Source organism: Bombus vosnesenskii, unplaced genomic scaffold (assembly GCF_011952255.1).
Source record: "Bombus vosnesenskii isolate JDL3184/JDL3185 unplaced genomic scaffold, Bvos_JDL3184-5_v1.1 scf7180000014579, whole genome shotgun sequence".
In the NCBI taxonomy this organism is placed as follows: Eukaryota; Metazoa; Arthropoda; class Insecta; order Hymenoptera; family Apidae; genus Bombus; species Bombus vosnesenskii.
The window spans coordinates 836,982-854,237 of NW_022883531.1; the positions used below are offsets into that span (position 1 = coordinate 836,982).

At 35.2% G+C, this 17,256-nt stretch overlaps 6 protein-coding genes across 8 annotated transcripts; 2 read left to right on the forward strand and 4 right to left on the reverse strand.

Moving 5' to 3' along the window:
• The first annotated feature begins 33 nt into the window (after positions 1-33).
• Positions 34-2,025, forward strand: LOC117240230. Its single transcript, XM_033506201.1, has 3 exons — positions 34-1,013; positions 1,265-1,788; positions 1,855-2,025. Exons 1-3 carry the CDS (start codon positions 323-325, stop codon positions 1,918-1,920), a joined length of 1,281 nt encoding a protein of 426 aa, XP_033362092.1. The 5' UTR covers positions 34-322; the 3' UTR covers positions 1,921-2,025.
• A 97-nt stretch (positions 2,026-2,122) lies between these two features.
• Positions 2,123-11,932, reverse strand: LOC117240226 (heat shock 70 kDa protein cognate 4-like). Its single transcript, XM_033506191.1, is given in 4 exon segments — positions 2,123-2,635; positions 2,637-4,026; positions 5,395-5,608; positions 11,696-11,932. Coding segments are annotated over 3 exon segments (1,833 nt in total). The 5' UTR covers positions 5,600-5,608; positions 11,696-11,932; the 3' UTR covers positions 2,123-2,397.
• Positions 4,713-15,358, forward strand: LOC117240223 (DNA mismatch repair protein Mlh1). 3 transcript variants are annotated; one of them, XM_033506184.1, is made up of 10 exons: positions 4,713-4,834; positions 12,182-12,329; positions 12,402-12,465; positions 12,532-12,731; positions 12,801-13,029; positions 13,106-13,307; positions 13,379-14,576; positions 14,650-14,713; positions 14,770-14,968; positions 15,034-15,358. In XM_033506184.1, the coding sequence occupies exons 2-10, from the start codon at positions 12,217-12,219 to the stop codon at positions 15,324-15,326; spliced, it is 2,562 nt and encodes an 853-aa protein (XP_033362075.1). In that variant the 5' UTR covers positions 4,713-4,834; positions 12,182-12,216; the 3' UTR covers positions 15,327-15,358. The 3 variants fall into 3 exon arrangements, with proteins under 3 accessions (XP_033362075.1, XP_033362077.1, XP_033362076.1); XM_033506186.1 differs by lacking the exons at positions 4,713-4,834; positions 15,034-15,358 and having other exon boundaries at positions 11,979-12,329; positions 14,804-14,940; XM_033506185.1 differs by lacking the exons at positions 4,713-4,834; positions 12,402-12,465 and having other exon boundaries at positions 12,211-12,329.
• LOC117240231 (uncharacterized protein PFB0765w-like) lies at positions 6,283-8,583 on the reverse strand. The gene has a single exon (XM_033506202.1). The coding sequence runs from the start codon at positions 7,326-7,328 to the stop codon at positions 6,306-6,308; it is 1,023 nt and encodes a 340-aa protein (XP_033362093.1). The 5' UTR covers positions 7,329-8,583; the 3' UTR covers positions 6,283-6,305.
• On the reverse strand, positions 9,144-10,930 carry LOC117240232. Its single transcript, XM_033506203.1, has one exon. It carries the CDS (start codon positions 9,945-9,947, stop codon positions 9,165-9,167), a length of 783 nt encoding a protein of 260 aa, XP_033362094.1. The 5' UTR covers positions 9,948-10,930; the 3' UTR covers positions 9,144-9,164.
• A 162-nt stretch (positions 15,359-15,520) lies between the features above and the next one.
• LOC117240233 (grpE protein homolog, mitochondrial) lies at positions 15,521-17,161 on the reverse strand. The gene is made up of 4 exons (XM_033506204.1): positions 16,930-17,161; positions 16,133-16,559; positions 15,967-16,050; positions 15,521-15,893 (listed from the first exon to the last, which is right to left on the reverse strand). The coding sequence occupies exons 1-4, from the start codon at positions 17,016-17,018 to the stop codon at positions 15,786-15,788; spliced, it is 708 nt and encodes a 235-aa protein (XP_033362095.1). The 5' UTR covers positions 17,019-17,161; the 3' UTR covers positions 15,521-15,785.
• Between the last annotated feature and the right edge of the window lie 95 nt (positions 17,162-17,256).

The window sequence follows — 17,256 nt, forward strand, 5'->3', positions numbered from 1 at the left end:
CGCCCCCCATCCATAAAAGTTTGTTTTATTTTTTCTCCTTGCTTTTAATTTCATGCCAATCCTGCTTCTATCGAATGAAAGTGCTTTACAGTGTCACGCATAAGTCACGCTGAAACATTAAATCATGTATGAACCCCCATATTATCAGATCAATTAGCAAACTGCGCGAGCCACGAATTCTCGAATTGAAAGCTCAATATTCCGTGTTGTCCCTAAGAAAACGTATCGTTTCGAGGAAACCTCGTTCTTTGATATTTCTCTCGTAAAGTAGAAACTTTTAGTAGGAGACTTTTAGAAATATTAGTAAAAAGAATTAACCGCCATGGAGGAAGAGATAAACTTCCGAGTGGAGAGTAATCCGACGAAACCAGAAAATACATTACGTCCAATAATGTATATTTCTTGGTTGTTAGGAGTCGGAGTGGCTAGGCCGAAGAATTGTCCAAAATGGATCACCGTCATCCTGCGAGTGATCCATTTCAGCGTGTGCTCGGTGATCATCGCGTTCAGTGCAATGGACTTTGCAAATTTTGGCAAACAATTCACCAGCAAGTTATTCGAAATTATGTACTGCATGAACGAAACTGTGTGCCATCTCGCAGCCTATTACTACGTTTGTCATATAATAAGACATTACGATAAATGGCCTGAATTGATGAAGATGTTGGAATCGTTGAATCAAAATATTAGCAAAGGGTTGTCGATCAATGATGAATGCGTGAAAATCAGCCAAATCTTGGCCATTATAATAGCGTTATTATGTGGTCCAGTGTCGCTAGCTGTTCATATCCTTTATTATTATTTCATTGCACCTGATCAGATCTTTGTTTCCGATCTGTTTCTCTATTACACGATCGCGCAAACTTTAGTAAACAGCTTCGTGTTCGATGTCATCGTATACATGATCTGCCACAAATTTAGAGCCATCAACGAGATGATCAAACAGTTAGATGAAAAACTAACATCCTATTGGATCGCCTTGAAGATCAGAAGAATTAGAAGACTGCATAATGGTACGTAGAGAATGGTGGCTTGTTTCTAAGCGTATAAATTCAGAGTGAGTGACGTAAGTGGAACAGAATTTTTCTGTTTGAAGGCAAAAATCTCCGAAGGGCATAGTTTAAAATCAAGGGCAAAATTTATCTTCTCTCTTCGAATTAAAACATACGACTTTTCTTCCTCGTCCCTCACCACTATACCACTATAAAACAATTTTCTCATAATTCTGTGCACTTCATCTTTGTAATCAATCGATTTCTTGCAGAGATATGTTCCATAATAATGACAGTGAACGAAATTTATGGCATTGATCTGCTATTGTGTTCTACGAACGCTTTTATAATGGTGGTCGCGAAACTGTTTAGAATCTACATGAGCGCCGCGGAACAGAAAAGTGGTTTCATATTTCTGAACAACGTGATCTGGATAATTTATGTGTTTCAATTTATTTTGATGTGTTGGCTGTGTACATTGACCCACCGAGAGATAGATAAAATTGGGCTATATATCAGTAAATTTATACTGAACACACAACACTCGACGAAATTTAACAAATTGTCTTGCTTCGGTAACAAAGAGCCGGAGCAGTTAGGAATCTTCAATAATGAATGCCGTGGTAATGTCGCCTTGAACCTGAATGGATTCGGAATGGAAAGTCTTCTGCGATCAACTTTCGAACAAGACTGTGTTCGAAACGAAATCAATGATTTCTCATTGCAACTGAAACAATATAGAATTACGTTTACTGCGTGTGATTTCTTTGAAATGAATAATTCTTTGCTAACAAGAGTGAGTACCATAATATTTGATATTTATATGATGTTGTTAATTATATTCGTGTATATTTACTTTCAGTTTATCAGCGTTATCACCACGTACTTGATCATTCTGGTACAGTTCTATAAGCCAGAAGGTTTCTGAATATCAAGAATGAAAAACATTGATAAATCTGTCGAAATAAATCCTCTAGATACTCACAGAGATAAGTAAAGTAAATGTGTGTAAGTAAAGAGAGAGAGAGAGAGAGAAAGAGAGAGAGAGAGAGGGAGAGAAATGGGGAGAGGGAGAAAAGCAAGCAAATAGGTAAGATGTGATGTGATACAAATAAGTACACACAACGAAATACATTACGAGTTTTCAATACTTTTCTTACAACAAAATATAGTCTCTGATTTCAAAACATAAATATTTCTATGATAAATAAATATGAGAATCGATGTACAAAGCGATATTGAAATAAATAAGATGAAACATAGAAAGATGTTCAGTTCAGTAGACAGTGTGTTGCATTTAGTCAACTTTTTCGATGGCTGGTTCTCGAGCACCCGCGCTAGGGAACCCATCCATCAGGTGCGGCCCCACCTTAATGCAATTAACTATAAGTAACTATAAAAAGAATTAACTACTAAGTAATATAACAATAGAATTGCAGATGGCTTCCAATTCTTTTTGTTTATCGGCGAATTTTTCCTTTGCCGATTGATTCGCATACAACCATAAAATTACTTCGTTCCATTTATTGATAACCTCCTGCTTGTTAGACGAATCGCTCTTATCTTTGATCTTCTTATCCTCCATTATTGTACTCTTCATGTTCAAACAGTAGAACGTCAAGGAATTCTTGGCAGCAATCCTATTGATCTCGATCTACCTTACAGTACATTTCCATTTTCTCCACCATACTGTTGATGGCGTCCTCCGATCGTTCTTGTTTCCTGACGGCAATTTTGTGCTCCTTTCCAGTTGATTTCTCAATGGCAGAGATGGTCAGAATACCACTTGCATCGATGTCAAATATTATTTGAATCTGGGGTACGCCCCTAGGTGCAAGTGGAATGCCAGTAAGCTCAAACTTGCCGACACTATTATTATCTATAGTCATAGCTCTGTCTCCATCGCATACATGGATCAGGACATCAGGTTGATTATCGGAATACGTTGTGTAGGTTTTCGTTTCTTTTATTGGTATCCTCTTGTACTTCTCGATCACGGGTATCATGACACCACAAGCTCCTTCTATACCCAAAGGTAGGTTAATGATATCCACTAGCGATAAACGTTGAAGTACTTCCGACTTATCGCCGAGCAAAATAGCAGCCTGTACAGCTGCGCCATAAGCAACAGCTTCGTCAGGATTGATCGATTTGTTGATTTCTGTGTAATCACAACATATGTGATCTTGAAGTAATTTCTGAATCTTTGGTATTCTGCTAGATCCGCCGACTAGAACAAACTGGTCGAGATGGTATAGATTCTTCACAGCTAACGTAGCTATATTCAATATCCTTGTGAATAGATCCTCGCAAAGTTCTTCGAATTGCTCTCTGGTGATGTCTACGTAGAAATCAATGCCCTCGAAGAGAGAATCTATTTCGATCCTGGCTTCCGTTGATGAACTCAAAATTCTCTTCGCCTTCTCACACGCGATTCTTAATCGATTAAGAACCTTGATATTCTCGTCTGTCCTTATTCTTAAGTCTCTCCTGTAGTTCATCCTGATAGTTTTAACGAAATAATTCACCATTCTGTCATTGAAGTCTTCTCCGCCGAGATGACTATCGCCTACTGTATTTATGACTTGGAAATTACCATTCATAATGGTAACAACGGAAGCATCGAAGGTGCTACCTCCTAAGTCAATGATCAACGCGAACCTCTTTTCTGTGTCCTGTCTGTATAAACCATGAGCTATCGCCACCGCTGTTGATTCGTTCATTAGTCTCAAAACGTTTAGACCTGCAATTACTGCTGCATCTTTGGTGGCTTGTCTCTGAGAAATACTGAAGTTTGCTGGAACAGTAACAACAGCGTCGGTAACAGTCTTCCCTAAGTACGCTTCTGCTGTCTGCTTCATCTTCTTAAGCACCATCGAAGATATTTCTTCAGGGAAGAATGTCTTTATTGTACCCTTGTATAAAGCCCTAATCTTTGCTTTACCTTTATCACTTACCACCACAAAGGGCCAGTATCTGCTGTCTGTCTGTACCGTCTTATCATAGTAGCCACGGCCGATCAGTCTCTTCGTGTCTGTTTAATAGAACATATTACAACTTAATAATATATTACAAATAAAGATGGATTATAGAAATGTTTAAATGATATGTTAATAAAGGTAAGGAATGTGAACAATTTATAGAAATAATAAGGTATATAATTACATGTTATTTCTGTTAGTATCTATACTTCTTCGTGATGATCATTCCCATTAAACAGAATCAACACTCACGAAATATTTTATGAACACAAAAAAGAAATAATATTTCAGATATATGTAAAATAAAAGCATAAAGTAGTAATGTAGTTTCAGTCACGCGATAGTGCAGTGCGCAAAGGTATTTGGTATTACATTTCGTATGGTAAAAAGAAAACAAATACAGATATGAATGAATGTAGTACGTCTAATGATGAAAAAGTAATGAATGTAGTGCACCTAATAATGATATATTTATATTAACGAAAAACAACAATTAATATCTGACACTGGCGTATCAAAAACAAGAACTACAGAAACAAAGATATTCTGTCTGTATATTGTTAACGCTGTTATAAGACGTTGTAAGGGCAAAAGAAGTATGAAGCAAGACAAATGAAAAAGATCATTTAGTTCAAACAGTGAGCGAATGAGTCAGTAGAGTGAACCACAATAGTGACGCGTCGTAATGTAAGATGACATCCGCGAAGGCCACTATAGTGGCGCATCGTACCTAAGAGGTTAAGGGAGAAAGACGAATTAATAGGCAGTCGTTAACTGAGAGTCGAGTTGTGAAAAGTTAGTTAGTTGCGAGTCAAAAGTTGTGTCGAGAGAGTTGAGTCAAGAGAGAGTTTCCGAGTTGTTGTAAGTTGTGAATTATCAATTTAGTTGTATTAGTTATATCACATTACTGTATTTATTTCACGCTAAATAACCATCGTTTCCTGTTTAATCCATTGTAAATAGATCCATCTATCAATAAACTTATCATATAGGATAGAAATCATTTGAAATCCTAATTTCTAATATTTCTGAATAAATAATCCTATAATACGGTAATACAGATCAAAGAGTTAAAATAGGAAATAATGCAAATTCCGGAAATTATTCATAGCTCTCAATACAAATAGGCAAGGAAAAACAAAATTATGTCTTTCATCCCATCCTACGATAACTCTAAAAACATAAACTAAATTTTTCTAGCATTTACATCCACCATGATATCAAGTGTGAAATTTGTATCTTCTTTCATTTAAAAGGTCATTCCTTCTTTTTTGACACTTACGTCGTTTGCCATTGAAACTCGACAATTATTATGATTAAATGAAAAAATACATATGAGAATTCAAAAATGAAAACTACACAATTAAGAGACGAGGATTAGAAGAAATTGATGTAGTAAATTCTGGATTGGTTTTATTTACCAAAGATAGTGCTAAACGGGTTCGTCTCGATCTGATCTTCGGCTGCTTCGCCGATCAGTATTTTTTCGTTTGTAAAGGCGACACAACTCGGTGTCGTTCGATTTCCCTGATCATTTGGAATGATCTTGACTTCTCCATGTTGGAAGACACTGACGCAGGAATATGTGGTGCCCAAGTCAATTCCAATTGCGGGAACTTCCGACATATTTTATCACTGCAAAAAATAAAATTTAAAAACTAGATTATCCCTTTGGGTACGAGTGTCGGCAAATAGCTACCCGGCCTATTCACAGTAGTATAAATAGTAGTATAAGTATAATATAAGTAGAATAAATTCACTTATAAAGTGGCTCGCGCAAGTCTATTTTTCTAAGCGATAATCTTATGCGTATTTACACATAATACGCGTATCTATGCAAAGGTATACTAAACTAAACAGTATTACGTTTCTTGTGAAAAGAAAATTAGAGATCTTAGCGATGAAGTCTTATCTTCCGTTTAATGTAACTCACGATCTGTGATGATGGCAGAATCAGAACGAATTTCAGTCTCTCAATGGCACTATCAGATGAATAGTCTTTTATATATTTTATACATTTTATATATTATTATTATTTATTTATTATTGCTTAGTCCGTGCCTTTCGGCTTTGGGCGAACTTTCGGTTTTACGTCTCTTATGTCTATTTCTCTTCTTATATGTCTACCTCCCCTCTTTTCCACTCTATTCTATTGCACTACCTTACTTATTCTATCTCTAAAAACTAAAACTAGAAACTACAAATTAGCAACTAATGATTAAAAACTATTGCAACTTTGGTCTTTAGCCTCCTTGCTGTACATCCTTCCTGTCGTTTGCCCTTCTCTTCTCTATTATTGCTTTCAGTTCTGTTAAACCTTCTCCAGTCTCATTTAGCGTTTTCCTATGTCCTTTGGTCCTCCCGTTATTTCACATTCTTCTATTACATGTCTCAGGTCTTCTTTCCTTCTACATAGACTGCATCTTTTTTCTCCCTCTTTTTTCCAGTATTCCCTTGCTTTGGTCTCGTTTCCACATCTGAATCTTGCCAGTATTCTTCTGTTCTTCCACTTCATCCTTCCTTCCAAGTATTTTGGTAATTTTTCTTTGACTATATTTCTGTAGTGTATATTATACTTGGATTCCCTTATCATTTTCCCCCTCTCTTCTGCGTCTTTCTTTCTTCTTTCTTCTATAATTTGATCTGCCGTCATCCTTTCTTGTTCCTCTTCTGCTTCTATCTGTGTCCTTCCCTTTCTCACCTCTTCCAATCCCTTCTTTCTCTTTCTTGCCCTTTTCCCTTCATGACCATTTCCCCAGTTTCTCTCTTTTTCCTTTATACACTCCCTTACTAATTCCTTTTTTGATTCTAGGACTTTCTCTTCATACCTTACTGCTCTTTTTAATGCTTTTTCCTTTATTTCTATTATCTTGCATTCCTCTAACAATATATAATTTGGTGTTGACATATCTAAGCCTAATATCCATTTCACATATCTTCTTTGTACTCTATCCAGTCTTTCTTCCATGTTCCAACCCCATACCTCTGCTCCAAACAGCGCCATGCTCTCTACCAGTGCTCCAAACATCTTCATTCTCCTTTTGTAGTCCTGTTTGAATATTCTTTCTCCCACACTCCATGTTTTCTTCATTGCTATTGCTGCTCTCTTTTTCCTGTCTTGTATGTGCTTCTCATCACTGCCGTTTTTCTGTAGTATGTACCCTAGGTATCTTATCTCGTCCACTTCTTCTAATTCTTGTTCTCCCCATTTCCACTTTCTTTGTCTCCTTTTGTTCCTTCTTTTTTCAAAGACTACTATTTTGATCTTTTCCGTGCTCAGTTCTAATTCGACTTCCTTTAAAAATTGTTTGAACTTCTTTAACATTTTTTTTAGCTCCTCTTCCCTATCCGCCATCAGCACAATATCGTCTGCATATGTTAGTGACCATACCTTTCTTTCTCCTATCAGTTTTTCTTCCAGTCCTGCCACGTATATATTTGTGGCGGCACTCAACAGCAAATACCACCATTCGACACTAACTAGTAGGCAGCGCAGTGGTTAGCGCCTTAGGTTACGAACGTTCGGGACCCGGTTCAAATCCCGGCGACCGGAGTCCGATTTTTCTTCTACGCATCAAAAACGTAAGAAAATTAGTAGTACCCCATCAGCAGCGACATCTATGGCCAGCATCCTACAATTATCACGGACAACACTTACACCTCAAATTGGTGACCCCGACGTGATCGACAGCGAAAAAGAGGTGTGTGTGACCGTGATAGCGCTACCCGAGACTTCGATCATCGCGAATCTAAGACTGTGGCAATCTGGATCTACCGCTACGACGCACACGGAACGGCTCTCCTCTTCAGCAAAACTCGACGCCTCACCGCCGACCCACACAAGCAGATGACTAGATACGAGACGATGACCAAGTCAGGAGTGATGTAGCCATTGCAAAGTTCATGGGCATCACCACCAGCACGTCATACTAAAAAGAGGAACAGAGGCCTACGACCGTACGCGGAATGCTCCGCATCGTACCAACAGGTATCCACCGCCACATCGAGAACAACGCGCAACATCTACACGGGCTTGACAGCAATCGGCTGACGCTTTGCCACGCAAAGAAGAAACGTTATCACTGGTAAGGGGGTACTGTGGCGGCACTCAACAGTAAATACCACCATTCGACACTAACTAGTGTCGGACGACAGCGCGCAGTGATTAGCGCCTTAGGTTACGAACGTTCGGGGCCCGGGTTCGAATCCCGGCAACCGGAGTCCGATTTTTCTTCTACGCATCAAAAATGGAAGAAAAACAGCAGTACCCCCATCAGTGACATCTACAGCCAGCAGCTACAAGTATCACGGCCATCACCTATTATACGCCTCAGCTGTATCCATTAGCGTTACTCTTCTGTAGCTCTTCGCTACTCTCTTGTCCCCATTCTTATATATCGGACATATTACTTCCTTTTTCCAATCTTCTGGCATCCCCTCCCCATTGCATATTTTCCTTAATAACTCCCATAACGCCTCCCCCATTTCCTTCGGTGCATGCTTCATTTTCTAACCCGTTTTCCCCCATTGCTTTCTTTTTCTTCAAATTTCTTAGCTGGTATATCGCCTCTTCCTTCTCTATATTATCTTCTCTCTCCTCCATTATTTTCTCTTCCCCCCCCTGCCCCCCCCCCCCCCGTTTTTCTGCCCTCTTTGTGCTCTGTCCCTTCTAAAATTTCCATAAAGTGATTTCTCTACTCTTCTTCGCTTATTTCCTCATCTATACCTTCTCTACTTCTTCTGTATCTATTTATGTATTTCCACGCTTCTTGTTCTGTTTTTATCTTCTTTATTTTCTCCATTTCTTCTTCTTCGTGTCTTTCCTTTCTTTGTTTGCTCCGCTGTTTGAATGCCTTTTTTTCCTCTATGAGCGCTTCTCTGCTGCATTTTCCTTTCATAAACTTTGTCATCTTCCTTCTCATCTCTCTTTTCCTTTCTTTCCACTCCTTGTCGCACCATGCTTTCTCTCCCATGCCCCATTTCCTTATCTTCACTTTCTTCTTTGGCACTGCTTCGTTTATCTTCTTTTTGATTTCTGACTACATTTCCTCTACTGTTCTTCCATTGCATGTCCAGTCTTTACATTCCTCCAAGTATTTTTCCACACTTTCGTTTGTCCATTCCCTTTTCTCCTTCTCTTCTTCTTCTTTTTCCTCATTTGCTTGTAGTTCCGGCCCCCCTATTTCTATTTCTAACAGCATGTGGTCTGACTCTGCCAATTCATCATGCCAATTATCTCTTCTGTCGCCTCCTGGTTGTCAATCACATAATCTATCACAGAGTTTCCTCTTTTCCTATATGTCCACTCCTTTCCTTCTTTATCTCTTCCATTGACTATCATCCAGCCTCTTTCTTCCAGGTACTTTAGCAGAGTTCTTCCTTCCATGTGTATTGTCTTGTCCTTTGATCGCTTGTTTTTTTCTTTCCTCAAATCCTCGTTTATCAGCCCTCCCCCTTCTCCCGTTCTTGCATTCCAGTCTCCGCTGATGATCATCACTTCCTCTTCTCTTCCTTCTACTCTTTCTTCTATTTCTTTCCTTGTCCCTTTTGTGTCTTGATTATAAACTACTATTACCCTATATATCTTATCATTGTATACTATTTTTCTTTCCACTATACTATCACTTATTTCTTTGTATTCTATTTCTCTCAGTTCCTTATTTATACCCGTTATTATTCTCCCCTTTAATCTTCCTTTTTTCCTTACTCTCATTGCTGCTCTGCATTTCCAGTTGAATTCTTTGGGTAGTCTATATTTTAGTTTTTCCCAATTGTCATCCTCTATCCATGTTTCCGTGAATCCAATCATGTCGAATGTCTTCAAATATTCCCTCACCTCCTTGTCCTTACTTATTAACCTTGCTACATTCCAGAAGCACATTTTCATCGCCTTTGTAGTCTCCCCCCTTTTTCCACTTTTTTCATTTTTCTTCCCCTCTCTTTCTTTCTTCCTCCAGCCTCTCTTCATTTTCATTCCACCTGTACCATCTGTTTTCTATCTTTAGCTTCTTATATCCAATCCTTACATATTCGCCCTTTTCCCTTCTTACTCTGGCTATTCTTCTTATTTGTTGCTGTATCTCCCTTCCTTTTCTTGTCAGGTCGTCATCTATGTATATTCCCTTTTCCAATTTGCTTTTCTCCTTCATTACCCTTATTTTTTCCTCCATTGATTTCATCATCGCTACTATTATTGTGTTTTTGTCCCCCACCCTTATCATATGTGTTCTTTCTACTTCTGCCCCTATTTTCATTTTTTCCCTTATGAACTCCTTTACTGTCCCTTCATTGATTTCTTCGTTCCAGTTTACTCCTTTGATTACTATGTTCCTTCTTCGTTTCTCTCCCTCTGCTCTGTCCCTCTCCTCCTCGATTCTTCTAATTCTGCCCAATAGGTCCTTCTTTTCCCTTTCCCGCTCTTCTCTCTCTCTCTCTCTCTCTCTCTCTCTCTCTCACTTCTTCCCCTTTCCTCTTTCATTTCCCTCTTCATCTCCTCCACTTGTTTTTCGAATATCCGTTTTATTTCCTTTATCATTGCCTCAAATCCTCTTTCCATTTTCTCTATTTTTTTCATCATTACTTCCATTTCTCTCTACCTGGTTGATGTCTCTTTTTCTGAGAAGCTGTATTTATCCAATGTGTTTTTGAAATCTGCCTTATCTCCCGCATTACCCGCATTCCTTGGTCTTCCTCTGTTTGACGCCATCTGTCGTTTCCCTACCTTACTTTATTTGCCGCGCTTTTGACTTCCTAACCTCTTCTCCTCTAGTTTTTCTAATTTGTATCTCTCTCTCGTTCCTGACTTCTTTTCGCTTTTCTTTCACTTTCTCCTCGTATGCTCACCCTTTATTTTCCCTTCTTCGTTCCTTCACATTTCCCTTTTTCCACAGGGTCCGCGTGTTACCCTTGCCCCGAAACAAACCGAAAGTCCTACATTTTATATAAACACCTTATACACGATGCCTAAAAGATCCAGAGAGGACATGTTCGTAGTGATGATTACATGATAGTAATGATGATGAATGACATCAATGAATATTTGGACGGGGTCGGCAAAGCAGACCAAAGCAGACAAACATACTATTTTATGCGAAAGTCCTAGAAATGATTGCAAAAATTATTTTTTTTGGGCTTGAGAATATCAACCATAAATTCTTACTTATTAATATAACGCAAACTAGGAGAAACAGAATAAAAACAAAATAACGCATTTGCAATACGAACGTCGCTTGCTAAATCAATTAGTTGGAGATTTTCGTGACATTATCCCGAGAATACTTCATGAACTTCTGGAATGTTCCAACCAGAAAATTAAAGATGGAATAAAAGAATCAAGATACTACTGTACTACTTATTCAGCTAAACTGGCCTTGCATATAGGCGACTGCTTCGAAAGATACTATCATACCCTGCAAGAATATAAAATATGTCATAAATAAACATAGCAAAACTAAATATGTTTTCTTGGATCTTGACAAAAAATTTTGTTGTATTTGAATAAAGTTTTAGTTTTTAGGGTTATATTCGCAAAAAAAACAATCCAAGGAATTTTGAGATATATCGATACTTCATAGACATGGTGAAACTTCAACGTGATGTTTCTGTCGTTAGCCATTTTCAACATGTTTCGAACATAAATTTACGCGATTGATTGTTACGAAAAATTCACTAGACAAACACTAAATAAATAAACACACTGTCACCATGTATTCAGACACTTACCTTTCGTGTCATTCATTTCGTGTATATAACAATAAATCATAGTTGTATGATCATTTGCACTGAGCGCAATATTCACTGTTCGCTTGCTAAACAGCTCAGCATGCATAGCGGACTTTTAATACACTCAATCTCGCGTTTCAATAAGTTTCCATAGATGATCAATTGCGCACATCCATTGGCTCCGAATTCTGTACGCATCCAAAACACCTATAAATATATCAAAACGAGGCATAAAGTAGCGGGAGAAAGTACTGATATACTTGCTAATTTAAATTCAAAAGTTCGGCACGAAGACCGACTTACACAAATCGTGTAATATGTACAATACATTCTTATTATAAGTAAAAAATACATGCTTTCTGAGACTAGACTTGTATTTTCATTTCTTATTATTAGAAATATAGTTATATTGTATAATACATAACATAATTATTATGCATATACTATGGTGTAAATTAGAGTAATACTTGACTCCTGTTTCTCGAGGTTTTGATACAAATCTAAAAACAGCGTGATTAAAAATGGATGGAGCGGGAAAGATAAAGAAATTAGACAAAACTGTAGTGAATAGAATCGCAGCTGGTGAAGTAATACAAAGACCAGCAAATGCATTAAAAGAATTAATGGAAAACAGGTTAGATATTTGAATCACAATTGTTGTATGTATGTCTTTTACACTGCACACTTTATATTACAAATGTTTCAGTCTTGATGCAAAAGCAACTAATATACAAATTATTGCTAAAGAAGGCGGATTAAAATTATTACAGGTATTTTCTCCAACTATTCAAGTAGGAAAGTTATTATTACAACTAAATATTCATTATTAATCACAGATTCAAGACAATGGAACAGGTATTAGAAAAGAAGACATGGAAATTGTTTGTGAAAGATTTACAACAAGTAAATTACAAGCATTTGAAGATCTTCAGGGAATATCGACTTTTGGATTTCGTGGTGAAGCTTTGGCGAGCATTAGTCATATATCACTTTTAACAATTACAACAAAAACTGCAGATGAGAAATGTGCTTATAAGTATGTTTAATTATATAAAGTGTTATGAAATCTGAGCAAATATTTTTAACAATATCATTTTCATATTAGAGCATCATATGTTGATAGTAAGCTAAAAGCACCACCTAAATTATGCGCTGGAAACCAAGGTACTACAATATTAATTGAGAATTTGTTTTATAATGTTTCAACAAGAAGAAAGGCTTTTTCTAATCCAAACGAAGAATTCAATAAAATTTCAGATGTAGTTACAAAATATGCAATACATAATCCTACTGTAGGGTTCACATTAAAGAAACATGGTGAAGTCACACCTCAGGTATTTTACTATGTAAAAATAGTCACACAATTGAAGCTATTATTTATAAATATATAAACATGTTTCTAACATTTAGATTCGAACACCACATAATTCAAGTAAGATGAACAATATAAGAATACTTTATGGCAATCCTGTTTTTCGTGAATTATTAGAAGTGGAACTTACAGATGATACTTATAGATTTAAAATGCATGCTTTGGTAACAAATCCAAATTACACAAGCAAGAGGATGATATTTCTTTTATTCATTAATAACAGATTAGTAGAATCATCCTGTAAGTTTTAAAGTATTAGAGCAAGAAGATTTTATACATAAAAATGATATTTTACAATTACCTTATTTCAGCTATTCGAAAAATGTTAGAAGAAATCTATACATTTTATATTCCAAAAAAGACCCACCCATGGTGTTATATATCTTTAGAAATTGATCCGCAAAATGTTGATGTTAATGTACATCCAACAAAACATGAAGTTAAATTTCTCCATGAAAATTCTATTATTGAAAGAATGAAACTCGCTTTAGATGAGAAACTGTCTGGGAATAGTGCTTCTAAAACATTTTATGTACAAGCGCGGTTGCCAAAAACAGATATCACAAAAGAAGTTTTGAAAGAGATTTTGCCAGAATATGAGAAAGATAAAGATGATAGAACAAAAAAAATTCGTCCTCAAGAAATGATCAGAACTGATGCATCTGATCAAAAATTGGACAAATTCAATTTTACCATTCATACCGCAATGGAATATGCTAGAAACAATGATGATATTGATTTCAAAGATACTAAAGTTGAAGATACTAATAGTAATGACGAGAAAGATGTAAATAAAATACAGCGCCCGATATCAGATGTAAATGATACTAAAGAAAAGGATATCTCCACGCATGTTATACCAAAAGCAACAGAAAAATCGGATACTCCGTGGAGTAATATCATAGATGATACAAGTCCACTTGCGTCAGATTCTGCAGTATTTGATGAATCTAATTTAGATTCATCTACTGCAAATATTAACAAAGAACAGTATGGATCAAATGGCGTGCAAGATATTTTAGAAATGACAAATGAAGAAATTGATCAAAATATAGCAGATGACTCTACGAAAGAAAAATGTATCGACGTTATTGCAGATAAAGCACGTAAACAAGTGTATAAATACTTTGGAAATAAAAGTATCAAATTAGAAGAACAAAAGACAGATAAAAATAGTATAGATAAAGAAATAAGAAACGACGAACCTGAAGAGTGCAATAAACCCAACGAGACGAAAATTATTACTGAACAAATACTAAAAGAAACCGATGACAATAAGAATGGTGACAAAGAAAGTTCATATGAATTTAAATCCTATTCAATAAACAATTTTAGAAGAGAAGTAAAATTAACGAGTGTATTGAAATTACGTAAAGAAGTAGAAGACGCATGTCACGATGGTTTGAAACATATTTTATCAGAATTAACTTTTGTTGGTTGTATCGATCAGTCTTCCGCTTTAGTTCAAAGTGGAGTCAATTTGTATCTTTGCAATACGCAAAAATTAGCGTAAGTGTCCATAAAACATTCATAATATATATAAAAAATCAAGCTTGATTAAGAACATTTTTGTTACATCTAGGGAGGAACTATTTTATGAAATTATGCTCTATGATTTTGCAAATTACGGAGTCATCAAATTTTCGGTATGTACATCGACAAAGAACATTATTATTATATTGCAAGTTACACTTATTTGCAGGAGGCACTTCCTTTATATGATATAGCTATGTTAGGATTAGAGACTAAAGAAGCTGGATGGTCAGAGGAAGATGGACCAAAAGAGGAATTAGCTACAAGTGTTAAAGAATTGTTATTGGAGAAAGCTGATATGTTAAAAGAGTATTATTCTATTGTTATAGATAAAAAGGGGAATTTAAAATCTTTACCAGTATTATTAGGTAAATACATTTTAATAAACTACCTTTAGAATCCAATACAAGATTATCTTTTGTTTTCTTTTCAGAAAAATATTTTCCATCTGTGAGTGGTCTTCCTCTCTATATATTACGTTTAGCTACTGAAGTAGAGTGGTCGTCGGAACAACCATGCTTTCGAACCATTTGTAGGGAAACAGCAAAATATTATAGTCAAATGAGTCCTATACATGATACTCATGAATGGAAGTACATTACAGAACATGTTCTATATGGTGCAATTAAGGAGAGTTTTCTTCCTCCTAAACATTTTGCACATGATTCAACAATATTACAAATAGCCAATTTGCCTGACTTGTATAAAGTTTTTGAAAGATGTTAGATGTTCAGGATAAAACTGAAGTATTATAAAAAGTAAAGGTCTTTTATTTCATTAAAAATTCAATATTGTAATATTTTTTATATTTATACTACAATGCTCTATTTATTTTTATAGATTTTATAATAAATTTCCCACTAAATTAAATATTATTCTTCTATGCTATAATAGAATGCAATATAGTATAATAAAAGAAATGATATTTAAATACGTTTATCTATTTGGCAATCAAAAAACATAAAAATTTAGATTCATATTACACTCTCTCTTAAATCTAACAGAATAAGAACAAGTTTATTTTTCATAAAATTAGTTCCAGTTTTTTTTTATATCAGTTGTATGACATTCATGTTTTGATGTGTTACATTTTAATTTTAATTACAATATATACGTGCCAACACTTTATTCACGGATCGCTCTTATGAGATTATATCTAATTTCCATTTAATTAACAATCATGAATTATCCTTTGGCAACACCAACTAATGCTGGTCTTACTACTCGTTCATGTAATTTATAGCCCAATTTAGATACAACTACTATTGTTCCTGGTTCTTTGCCTTCAACTTCCTATGTGAAAAAAATATAATCCTTATTAATTTAATACACAATAATCTATATAAATAAAACAAAAAAATTTTACCTGTTGAAATAGTGCTTCATGTTGATTAGGATCAAACTTTTCATTCAGTGGATTTAGTGATATTAAACCATGTTTTTTAAATACCTATACAAATACATTTCAAAGGAATAATTTAGTGCATTATTTAGTATATGAAAATGTAGTTGAATTATATTTTCTTATTTACTTTATGTAACTGTGCCTCTGTCATCTTTAAACCTTCATATAATGTTTTTAAATGTGGATTTTTTTCTGTAAGTTCATCCTTTGGTACACTTTCTGTAGCCTTGCCTAAAATATCAGCTACTTCTAAGAGATCCTTACAAAATCCTTGGATGCCAAATATTTTTGCATCTTCAATTTGTCTAGTTAGTCTAGTTCTAAGATTTTCTCCATCAGCAAGCGCTCGTTTGTATTTATCTTCTAATTCATTTTTATGAGCTTTAAGATCCAATAATTCCTTATTAATGAGATCAATATCTGCTTTCAATTTCTTTTCAGTTTCTGTAAGTTCCAATTGTGAAGATTGTGGTTCTCCCCTTTCTGATTGTTGCTCTTCTGTAATAGTACTATACTCTTGCCTTTGCCAAGAAACTTGTGATGGTTGAGTTAACCTTCAAATCATGAACAAAATCTTTAAGACATCAATACTTTCTTCTTCAAAAAGAATAACTTAGCATAAGGTATTATTAATACTTATAACACTTATTTATTAACATATTCTTTATTATAAAGAATTATTCAAATCTCTTACTAGTAACATAACCAATTAACTACGTAAGGTTTCATTTAAATATATAACAGCTTTAAAAAATATATGATCATCTTTATTAAATATATTACAATTTTACTTTAAAAAAATTGTATAATAATAAAGTAATGGATAAACACTATGTAGCAATCTAACCTCTATATGTACGTTGAAATATAAGTTCAATGAGTCGCATATTTTAACATAACGAACTATAATATTCGGAATCTTACCTAAGTAAAATGTTTTTATTTAAATTGTGCAAACTATCAATCGTGACACGAGTAAATCTCGCTGCAACCGGTACCATGAACGATGCCATAATTCTCAATTTCACGAAAATTGGTAAATGATGAAATACAACGATCCTCGTGCTTTCTCAGTGGTTCTCAAACATTTCTTGCAATATATAAGAATCGCGATAAGGAACTATAAACTGTAACCATCAAATATTTTAGTGTATTACGTAAAACGTAATGTACTATGTATCAAAATTCCAATTATAAATGCTCAATAAGTTCACACAGTTTTTAAGATTAGAAATTAAATTCGTTCGTTAT

Excerpts from the sequence above, each read along its gene's own strand:
- LOC117240230 (XM_033506201.1), top strand. The coding sequence starts at position 323 with ATGGAGGAAGAGATAAACTTCCGAGTGGAGAGTAATCCGACGAAACCA. Across the intron at positions 1,014-1,264 it reads AATTAGAAGACTGCATAATG|AGATATGTTCCATAATAATG; the intron begins GTACGTAGAGAA and ends GATTTCTTGCAG. Across the intron at positions 1,789-1,854 it reads ATAATTCTTTGCTAACAAGA|TTTATCAGCGTTATCACCAC; the intron begins GTGAGTACCATA and ends ATTTACTTTCAG.
- LOC117240233 (XM_033506204.1), bottom strand. The coding sequence starts at position 17,018 with ATGGCATCGTTCATGGTACCGGTTGCAGCGAGATTTACTCGTGTCACG. Across the intron at positions 16,560-16,929 it reads AATAAAAACATTTTACTTAG|GTTAACTCAACCATCACAAG; the intron begins GTAAGATTCCGA and ends CATGATTTGAAG. Across the intron at positions 16,051-16,132 it reads CAGAGGCACAGTTACATAAA|GTATTTAAAAAACATGGTTT; the intron begins GTAAATAAGAAA and ends GTATTTGTATAG.
- LOC117240231 (XM_033506202.1), bottom strand. The coding sequence starts at position 7,328 with ATGGCGGATAGGGAAGAGGAGCTAAAAAAAATGTTAAAGAAGTTCAAA.
- LOC117240223 (XM_033506184.1), top strand. The coding sequence starts at position 12,217 with ATGGATGGAGCGGGAAAGATAAAGAAATTAGACAAAACTGTAGTGAAT. Across the intron at positions 12,330-12,401 it reads AAAGAATTAATGGAAAACAG|TCTTGATGCAAAAGCAACTA; the intron begins GTTAGATATTTG and ends CAAATGTTTCAG. Across the intron at positions 14,969-15,033 it reads ATCTTTACCAGTATTATTAG|AAAAATATTTTCCATCTGTG; the intron begins GTAAATACATTT and ends TTTTCTTTTCAG.
- LOC117240232 (XM_033506203.1), bottom strand. The coding sequence starts at position 9,947 with ATGAAAATGAAGAGAGGCTGGAGGAAGAAAGAAAGAGAGGGGAAGAAA.